Genomic DNA, 11,231 nt, shown 5'->3' on the forward strand with positions numbered 1-11,231 from the left:
TAACACTTTTTTAGTTACTACATGATTCCATATGTGTTATTTCATAGTTTTGATGTCTTCACTATTATTCTACAATGTCGAAAATAGTAAAAATAAAGAAAAACCCTGGAATGAGTAGGCATGTCCAAACTTTTGTCTGGTACTGTACATACAAACATTCTCAAACACACCTAGACATTAGTGGAAAACTCTACACTCTTATAAACTCTACACTCTTATATTTTCTCATATTTACATATACTGTGAAGTAAACTGTGTATACATCCGTCTTCTGCTTACATTATCCCAAACCCTCCCACTACACTGAAATAGAGTAAATAATACACAAATCTAACTAACCTTATTTCTCTATACATTTATGCACCTGTGTCTGTGTGTGTTTTGTTCTCTACTGTCCTCGTGCACTGCTGGTAGCTTTGTGTCAATCTAATGATCTTAATGTAATCCTTGACTAATGAGATTACAGAACACAGCTGTGATATTGTATAGGAGCAAGAGACTCTGAGCATCACTCTAACAAATCTAAACAGGACAACTACAAATGGCTACACTTGACCCATGAGACCAACAGGAGAAAAGGGCAAGCCAGTATGCTGCCCAACAACACAACAAATGTGAAGCAGAGGTCTAAAGAATCACAGGTAGGCTTTAAAAGGATTGTCTTTTTTTATTGCTTTTGAGGGAAATTCAATTGGCACATTAAAGCATCTGTTACTGTGCCTCAAAGTTACTGAAAGAGGCCTAGACGTTCTCAGAGAACAGAACAGGCATACCATGCATTGAGGTAGAGATGCTGCAAGTGTAGAGAAGAAAAGAGTGTGTGAAGTACCATTAATCGTTACAACTGTGTTGATCCACGAAATGTGCGCCATTTGTGCGTCCCTTTGATATTTTAAGTAGAAATTGTGCACCATTGCATTTTAATTCAATGAACTTCCCTTTAGTATAGACCACATGGACAATTCAATACATCTTAAATATGACTAAAGACGTGCTAAAGTGCCAAAATTCAGCATTTTGTCATGGCCCTCCATGCCCTCTGACTTCTAGGAAGATTTGAACATACTTAACCTGAAAATGTATCGAAGTTTTCACCATCATTGTAAAGCCCTAGTTATTTTGTTACTTTCACAAAGTTATTTCTTAAGATAATTATTTATTTCATGTGATTAGTGATTCACTTACGCCTGTCCCTCATTTCAAGGTCAACCCTGTTACGTGACATGACCTCTCATTTTAATACGGTGAAACTATTCCTTTTAATTTTTTTCAAAATTAACGTTGTACATCTAGTAGTCAAGTCATAATGTAAAAGCAGGTCAGGTGGTTCTAGTCTCTCTGGCCATTTTCTGGTGTTTTGTGGTGTGTAACACTGAGTGGGAGCAGCATAAGACATCAACCCTGCTACCCATAGATAGGCTAGAAATGTTGTAACTTTTATTTGTATTTTTGTGAAGCTTGCATTCAATTACCCCTCCCTGTTGCACACAACAAGCTTCCATTCCCCCTGTCACGAGGGGATTTATGGCTTATTTAAGAATTTGTCAACCCTATTACGGTGTACCCTGTTATGGTCAACCCTATTATGGTCTACCTCGTTACGGTCTACCCTGTTACGGTCAACCCTGTTACTTCATTTGGCACTTAATAGGCACTTACTATACTACTTTATTTTATTTAACCTTTTGAAACGGGAAAACATTTTTTTAATGAGGTTGAACATGCGCTCTTTATGACAGAACGTTAGAATTAGATGAAATCAAGTTTTTTTTTATAGCAAGTTACACTTCTCAAAACATTTGTGAAATGACCCAACTGTGTAAGATTAGCTACATTTTGTCAACTCAAAGGGCACGTTTTTCAACTTTAATTTGATGACCGCTGAACTAATAGTAAATTATGTGACGATATGTAAGACGTTGTGTGTGTCTGTTGAGAGATGCACAGTCTGCATATGCCTCATATATATCCCAGTGAAATTAGGCATCATATTTTTATGATGGTGTCAGATTGCACCAAGGAAACACTAATATTGTGCACCAAACACACAGGTTAAGCAAAAAACAAATAAGGATGTGACAAAAAGGACACACCTGCAAACCTTCAGCAGATCAGACTACTTGCAGCTGTAGGCACATGTAACAGTATAGCTTCCGTCCCCCTCCTCACCTCTACCTGGGCTCGAACCAGGGACCATCTGCACACATCAACAACTGCGTCCCACGAAGCATCATTATTCATCGACGCCGCAAAAGCAGCGGCCCTTGTAGAGCAAGGGGAATAACTACTTCAAGGTCTCAGAGCCAGTGATGCCACCGATTGAAACGCTATTAGCGCGCACCACCGCTAACTAGCTAGCCATTTCACATCGGTTACACACACACACACACACACACACAGGATTACAGAGGGGATTTATTGGTTCTTAATGGATTGGAAGTGCAGATTAATAATCAGGAGGGAAGCTGTTTTACACTTTACCCTTAGCTTACCTTTACAAGCTGCTACTTAACAGCCCTGCTGCTCATCCTGACAAACGTCATGCTACTAACCCCTTTACCTGCAAATTTCCCTGGAAAACCGCATTACCTAAGCATGAACAACAACTCCCAGACTCATAGTCAGTGTGTCACAGATAGTGAATGTTATCCATTATAGTTACTTTGTCCAAATGGAGTGCTATGCCTGTCTGCCTGCTGCTATGTCCTAATAGCTTCTAACCACCTCACTTACGTTTTCCTTTCTGTTGTTCTGCAGGTCTTCTATAAGGTATGATTGCTGCTTCAAGGTTACATTGAGCAATGGTGTGGCTCTTATCTCTCTCCTTGGTGCTGGCCACACTGTTTCACTGTTCACCTGGAAACATTATCAGGGCCACCTCCACCTCACCCTCATCCATCAACTCTGACCATGTCCCACTCCCTTTATTCTCTAACTCCCTCAGCACCACCTCCAACATGGGTACAACAACCCCCAAGCTTACCACAACACAACAGACAGGGACAGACATCCTTCTGCCCACCAGCGGTATGCAGGTGCCAGGAAACAGGATGACCAGTATGGAGGACTTAGATGGGACATTGGTTGGCACATCATATGGCAGTGATGAGTCTATGGATGATAGTGGACTTGGGGACACAGATATAATAGAAAGTCAACAAGAGACAACTGCCAGCACACTTGTTATCAATTCTGCGCCTGGAAATGAGGAGAAGAAAGCGAAGGAACTTGAAGTGCATTCCTCCATCCTTACTTCTCTCTACCCCCCTCCCAGACCCCCAAAACAGACCCAAGACAGCGTCAGCACAGCAGGACCAGCTGGCTTACAAACGTCAGAGGATGTGCGTTCACCGGCCAAGAGCCCACTGACCAATCTTACACTTAGAGCTACGTCTAAATTATCTTTGCCACCCATAGGGGACGATGACAGTGGACTCAATCTGGAACCTGCGTATTCTATTGTAGAGATCTCAAAACAATCGGAGCCAACTGTCAACTCGACATCAGAAATAAACAATTCTCCAAACCCATTAACTCATCACAGCTCCCACCAATCCCCTAAAGACACAATTACAGAGGCCACTCTCGAAGAAGAAGAAGAAGGGCTTGGAGCACTGGAGGAGAATGAGGAAGAAGATGTGGTTGTGTTAAAATACATTTTTGTGATTGACTCAGCGGTTCCCATAAGCAGAGACACTCGGGGAAAACTGTCCCACTCCTCCACCCTGTCATCAGCCAATCCCAAACAAGCACCCATTGTGACAGGACAGTTTCAAAGAGGTAAGAGTGGCACAAGAGTTGACTATTTTCTAATTCTGTTTATATTTCTAATTACTCACAAAATATCCAAGGTTTTCCTCTGCTAGAAGTTCTATGGGTATGATTATTTTTATTTTCAGAAAAGGAACAAACTCAATCCTTTCCTGACATACAATCAACTGAGTTGCCGGCACAATCATCACCTGACGTGAAACACATAATCCATCAACACGAAGAAAACAGTAAATGGCCCTTTTTGTTGTTGTTCTAAGTCAGGCAATTTATCTTTCTCTTAATATGCTTTCTATATTACTTGATGAGATTATAAACTATTCTATTTTTCACACACACCTTCCTCACTTTCTCAGCTAAGGGTCAACTCTGGCCTGTGCCCTCTGTCCGCTATGGTGTGTTTGGTCCCGTAACACATCAGAACCTGAATGGAGGCCCCTGTGTGCTGGGTCTTGGCAGCTGCGTGTTCCCTACTGGCACCAACGGCACCCTCCTTCTTTGGGAGGACCTGAGCCGCACACTGGCCTTCGCCTGGGAGCTCCACGTCTATGGCTCTGCTGGACTCTTCCTGCTGCTGTCCTGTGTGGCTGTGTTGGGAATGGTTGGACGGTCTAATATGCTTCACCCCCTCTGTGATGTACTAACCCTGGCCAATAGGCTGTTGCTGCTGACCGGGGCTCTGCGTGCTGTCCTCCTCCTCACTGACCCGTATGGCACACGCCGGATCCTGTCTCGGCCGGTCCTCACTGCCCTCTATAATCTGCCTCTGCTGCTGCTGCTGTGGGCACAGGTTGCCCTGGCGATGATTCTGCTGTCCCCAACGATGCAGCGCCCTCGTGTGGTGGGAAGTCTGGCAATCTTACACTGTACCCTGCTGCTGGCAGCCGACCTGCTCTCCCCAACACTGTCCCATGCCTTTCCTTTGGTTCTACAGAGCCTCTCTCTCTGCTGGGGCCTGACTCTCTGCCTGGGCATTCTCACTCAGTCACTCTCCCACCTGCAGCCCTTCTCCAAGACTCCCATACACCAGTGGGGGGCCCCTCAGAGGATTGAGGAGCGGGCAAGACGCGTGACGGCAGTGTGTGCCCTCCTGGGGGTGCTGTGCTCCGGCCTGCAGATCTACAGTCTGCTCTGGCTCTATGGGCTGCTGGGAGACTGGAGGCGCTTTGGCTGGGGTTGGTGGCTGGGGCAGTTCTGGGCACGGGTGCTGGAGCTGTTCTGGGGCTTCTCTATGCTGGTGCTGGGCTCTTGGGTGTTCTGGACCCCTCGGAGGAGCCGTGCCAGGAGCGACCATGGCCAAGGGATGCCAGAGAGATCATCGTTTTGGAAAATCCTGCGGATAGGGCCTTTTAGAAGTTTTGAGAAAAACTGGGCAGAGCTCATACCGAAAAACTGGGCGGGGCAGCATCACTCGGGAGCAGACAGTGACTCCATACGTGTCTATGACAATCCCCCCACCACACACAGCTTGAGGGACACCATGTCACCATCTCATCACAAGGGTGGAGAACCCACTACCAGCAGCAGCGGTGATACCCACTTACTGTGGCAGCGGGTGGGTGAGCGCGAGTGCATCCTCTCCCTCATAGAGTTTGACATGCTCCCCCAGTCGCCGATCAACCTCAGCCGCAGCATCGACAATGCGCTCCACCATGACAATGGACACTTGCTAGGGGTAGGCAGCCTCTTCACAGCCCCACCTTCTTCCACCTGGACCCACCAAGCTGGTGCTGACACTGACACCTCACTGGCGGACAGTGAGATCAAGCCACCCTCTCTCACCTCTCCCACCTCTCCCACCTCTCCCACCTCTAATGTTGGCTGTAGGTGGGAGGTGGAGGCTGGCTCCAGGCCTGCAACTTCTGATCATTTCAGAGCCAACGGGCAGGCACTGCCTGAGGCAGAGCCTAAGTTAGAGCCACAGCTACAGCCGGACCCACAGCCGCAGCTACAGCCGGACCCACAGCCGCAGCTACAGCCGGACCCCCAGCCGCAGCTACAGCTGGACCCCCAGCCGCAGCTACTGCCGGACCCCCAGCCACAGCTACAGCCGGACCCCCAGCCACAGCTACAGCCGGACCCCCAGCCACAGCTACAGCCGGACCCCCAGCCACAGCCACTGGAGGCTTCTGATAACCAGATCCTTCAGCCATCTCCAAACCCTGAAACACCAGGAGGATGTTCCAGACAATGATATATACATGTCTATTGTTCCAAACAAGGTGAAGAAGCCAGGGGTCCCTCAGGAGGATGACTAGTCCAGTGTGGGCTGCAGTGATGATGTTACAGATCTATGAGCTGACCGTGACGTCATCATCACCTCATCCAAATGCCCATGTCACTTCATATCAGTACAAAGGGACTTGAGTGGTTCCACAGTGAACACTTGGCCAGGGAACAGCACCACTCATCAGAAGTTTAATAAAGTCATATATAAGATATAAACATATTCAGTGTTGTTTATCAGCTCTCTATGTTAAATTCACTTACTGTACTTTAACTCAATGTTCTCTTAATAAATATTTCAGTTAAAGAAGTCTGCTTATTACTCTTTTTTTGTATTATAAAGTTATAATGTTCATTGTGATGTTTTTACCATCTCATTATGAATTTCAGTAAAAGAGTACGATTAAGATCACTGTATTGGTCAATTGCACACAAAGGCCAACCCGAAATTTGATTTCTGCTTTTAACCCAACCCCTACGAAGGAAACACATACTATACAGGTTTTGGAGAGGTTCGGGGTCTGCCACACTGGGCTCCCGGGGAGCTGTTTTTGTGGGGGGTTAAGTGCCTTGCTCAAGGGCACAACAACATAAATTAGGAAAGCGGTTTAAAGGTGGGGCAACTTCTAGCAGAGCCCTCAGTCTGTTCGTACAAACTAGCTTAATTACACCGAATTTTGTGTGCGCCAGCATGTGAAAAACGATAACAAGTAGGATGTCGTGGAGACAACCTTTATTGTACTCTATGGTGACAGAGACACTGAGCTCTGTTCTAAGCCGGACCCACAAGACGCAAGCATTCCCGTGCCAAAAGATGCCAAAATTGAATGTCCATTCCGGGAGGCTTACAGTTGGTAATAAAGTCCAACTGAGAAGTGTAGGCCTTGGTAGCACCAACGATGAATCGGACGAATCTAACAGCATTAAGACTCAAAACGGATCGCTGACATTTGCATTTGAGGCTGGTTATCAGGCCGACCAACCTGCATCTCAAGGTAAGTCACAAGGCCTCATTTTTTTTCACAAAAATAATTGTGTTCCAAATGAAGGGGCAATCTGGAATTGATACATGAGCTTAGACCCCATCAGAACCAAAAATATATGCTTGTTTTACTCGATTTGTTTGTAAATCATGTAGCCTAATACTAAAATGCTGTAAAGCTTCAACACCTGGTTAGAACTATCATTTTGATCTCATGGATGGTCAGTCATTAGATGGATGGTCAGCCATATTATTCTTGTCACTAAGTATTTTTTATTTAGATGTTTTAAATGTGGGACACTTGAAAAAGAGATGATGCATCTCGAGTTTCTCCTGCTAAATTTCAAATAAATAACATTAGAAAAATGTATTTTCGAAGTGTCACCCACAACTGGTTAAATTTTTTTTTTTACTTGGTAGGAATTAACTTCCTGCAATTCTACATACAGTATTTTGTCATGGGTGGTTTTATAGCTAATCTCATGGTATTATACACATTTTGCTATGAAGCAGAGAGAAAATTGTGCAGTTTAAAGCAAATTTCCTCCAATTCTACACATTTTGTTGCCAGGGCTTAAGACCCAACATCCAGGGGGCCCCCAACGGATGTATTCATATGCTATCTGGGGATCTCTCAGACGTCGGGAACCCAGGCCCAGGAGGCCCCACGGCACGTGCCCTATGTGCCTGTTTGGTAATCCAGCACTGGTCCGTTGCCATACCTCAGCTGTTTACCAAGAAAGTGGCAAGGTGCCACACTTTGTTGTTTGAATCACAGATTGCCTCTTTAAAGAAGGAAAACGTTTGAGCCTTGACAGATCCTGTTTATTCGTTTTCTTTCCCAGAATGGCACCAGTTGGATGCTAAACTCCAGGGCATGGGGCCATCAGTAACAGCAGCGAAGAAATTACCTTTAAGGTCAAAGGGGGAGTATATATATATATATATATATATTTATATTAAACACTGATCTAGCTGATGCAGGTAAATTCTGAGTCCCAAATGAGTTGGGGGTGAGTCTGAGGTATTTCTGTCTTGTGCAGGTGATGGGTCTCCTGTTCTTCCCCTGTTCCGGATGCCAACTCACTGTGGCTTCTCTGTGAATAGGTCACGCAGAGATGTGATGTTTGTTGTACCATACCAAGGCTGCCATGTCACACAACAGGTGACGTTTCCTCCATGGAAGCTGTTAGAGGAATTCTAAATTCCTATATGTTTTGTAAAATGTAATGTTCTTTGTATTTTGGGTCAGTACTCATCAAGAATAAATGCTGAACTTGTTTTTAAGACTGGTCTCTCGCTATTTCATGCAAATGATAAATCTTACAACTTATTATGAAATAGATAGTGTGAATTTGGTTTTGGCTAAGAGAAGATCAAAATGACGTCATCAGTTCTCACACTTTCTCCGATCCACACAATAGCGCAGTGTCTTCAGGTCTGGAGATTGTCTCCTTCTCCCCTCATAAAGCAAACATTCCAATCTGTCTAAAAGATATACTCTTCTCCACTAATGGAACATCAAAGAACATTCTTATCTGTCTAAAGAGATATACCCTCCTTCTCGCTTAAATCCACAAGGTACAGACAATTAATTCGTTTTACCTACATTTTCAGTCCTAGTTTAACCAAAAACCCATACATTTCATACCACAACATAATAGTATCAAAATTAATGGTTCTAATTTAAATGTATACAGAATTAATCATTTCAACTATAATTTCCTCCAACAGAAGCTCACTAACTTTTACTTATTTAAAAAATGAGCCTCTATTCACATTGGCCATTATACCACATTCACAGGACTGGCATAATGCCACTCAAATGCTTTATTCTATGTCCTGCCACTGCTTCTGTAGCCACCGTATACATATTATTCGCGGCAAAGTTGCTTCCTGATTAGTCATGTCTTTGGTCCCGTTCGCTTGGGTCAAACGAAAACATTAGAGTGATTAGTTGTGCCAAATAATGCCTCCCACAATGCAGACGATGGCCACTTGTTGCAGCTGGTGAGGAGCGACTGCAGGTCAAAACATCATGACCTTTTGATCCCATGATTGTTGTAAAGTTCACATAGGCGCAAGTCAGACAATTTTTATCTCCATAGTCCAACAAACTCCGAAAGATGTTGGTCACCGACTTGACAAAAGGGATCCGCTTTTACGCTCCCATTCTCCGGAGTAAGAGTAAGTGATGATCACCAGTTTACAGTGGTGGAAAAAGTACCCAATTGGCATACTTGAGTAAGGTTAAAGATACCTTAATCGAAAATGACTCAATTAAAAATTTAAGTCACCCAGTAAAATACTACTTGAGTAAAAATCTAAACGTATTTGGTTGTAAATATATCAAAGGTAATTGTATTTGATAAAATATACATAAGTAAATGCTATATATAATTTAAAGTTCCTTATATTAAGAAAGCCAGACAGCGAGATTGTATTTTATTTTATTTTATTTGTTTTATTTCTGGATAGCTGGGGACATTAACACTCAGAAATAATTTACAAATGAATCTTTTGTCTTTAGGGGCTCCCGAATGGCGCAGTGGTCTAAGGCACTGCATTTCAGTGCTAAAGGTGTCACTACAGACCTTGGTTCAATTCCAGCCTGTATCACAACTGGCCGTTTTTGTCTTTTTTTATTTTATTTGTTTTATTTCTGGATAGCCGGTTGTGATACAGGCTGCGCAATTGTCCCAGCGTCGTCCGGGTTTGGCCAGGGTAGGCCGTCATTGTAAATAAGAATTTGTTCTTAACTGACTTGCCTAGTTAAATAAAGCGCCCGCCACAGCGCATTCTCTTGGTGAATTTGACTATTTTTTCCTAAGCATTCGAAATGTAACGAGTGCACATTTTCTTTAGGAATGTTGTGGAATAAAAATATTAATATGAATAGGTTTAATACTCATCCCTGCATCCTGTATCAGAATGTCGGCTACTAAAGTACCGTAGATCACTTCCTTATTTCCCTTTTGTTTACATATCTCCAAACAAAGCTCCCTCACTTCACTTTTAAAATGTACAAATATGAGACACCAAACCCGTTCACAGGGATGGTTAACTCTCCAGGTTCCACTGGTCCGTAGCCTACCGATCTAGGTAGATCGGCTTTCAGTGTTGATGCAAGCCATTCTTGGAATAGTCTGCAGAACTCCTTGCAACTTGATTACCTGTTGCCGTCAAGGTCGGCGATTACAGTTTTTTCCAACTGCTTACACACAAAATATTTTCATGTCACACGATTTTTGAAACCTCTCACTCAAAGTGCAAAACTACACACCAAAAATCCAAAACCATAAGCTATTTCTCAGCCTTTGACTCCGTTGTCAATTGCATAAAACACTTTTTTCAAAACACTACACACAATTCTCTACCTAAAACACAAAAATCTAACAGGAAGTGACTTTTTCCAAACACAACCAATCAAAATGCTACACTTATTCACCAGGTCACACACACACTCCTCACATGTGCAAACACTAATAGCTTAACTGATCACTAACCAATCACTGCTTTACTGTAGTATAGGCCTACACATAGATCAAAGGTCAGATGACCTGTTTTGAACAATGGATGCCTACAATGGACAGAGAGCAAGAGGAGTAGGAGGGAGAGGAAGAAGAGGACGAGGGCAAAGAAGAGAAGGAAGGAGAGCCATCTCTGATGAGATTAGGGCAACACTTGTTGATCATGTGATCAACCACGGTTTGACCATGAGAGAGGCTGGACTGAGAGTCCAGCCCAACTTGAGTCGATTTACAGTGGCGTCCATAATTCAAACCTTCAGAAATGAGAACAGGTATGCAACTATCTAATGACTATTTTAGCATTACAGTAATGTACTGTAAAATCCGTATGACTGCATAGTATTGCAAAAACATTTGTAACTCTAAGCCATCCATTTACTGCACTGCATTGAATAAATGATGTTGGTTATCATGCTGTACTACATTTTTTGTACATTGTTTACAGTCACTATGCTGAACAGTATGTCTGTGTTTGAATTCTGTACAGAGTGGAAAGGCAAAGACAATGCTGTAAGCCTGTCGACCATACAATGCATCCTCCAACGGCACCGAGTGACAATGAAACAACTTTACAAGGTGCCATTTGAGAGAAACTCTGACTGAGTCAAGAATATGCAACATGACTTTGTAGAGGTATGTATGCAACACTACTTCCAGTACTTCAGACATACCATATTTACTCATCTGTATATCCTTTTGTCTGTTACAGAGAGTATTGGAGC

The 11,231-nt window shown here is 43.5% G+C and overlaps 1 protein-coding gene across 1 annotated transcript; it reads left to right on the forward strand.

Moving 5' to 3' along the window:
• The first annotated feature begins 157 nt into the window (after nucleotides 1-157).
• LOC112244861 (proline-rich transmembrane protein 3-like) lies at nucleotides 158-6,299 on the forward strand. Its single transcript, XM_024412698.2, has 4 exons — nucleotides 158-641; nucleotides 2,758-3,780; nucleotides 3,900-4,001; nucleotides 4,128-6,299. Exons 2-4 carry the CDS (start codon nucleotides 2,802-2,804, stop codon nucleotides 5,963-5,965), a joined length of 2,919 nt encoding a protein of 972 aa, XP_024268466.2. The 5' UTR covers nucleotides 158-641; nucleotides 2,758-2,801; the 3' UTR covers nucleotides 5,966-6,299.
• The last annotated feature ends 4,932 nt before the right edge of the window (nucleotides 6,300-11,231 follow it).

This window comes from Oncorhynchus tshawytscha, linkage group LG02 (genome assembly GCF_018296145.1).
Source record: "Oncorhynchus tshawytscha isolate Ot180627B linkage group LG02, Otsh_v2.0, whole genome shotgun sequence".
Lineage (NCBI taxonomy): Eukaryota > Metazoa > Chordata > Actinopteri > Salmoniformes > Salmonidae > Oncorhynchus > Oncorhynchus tshawytscha.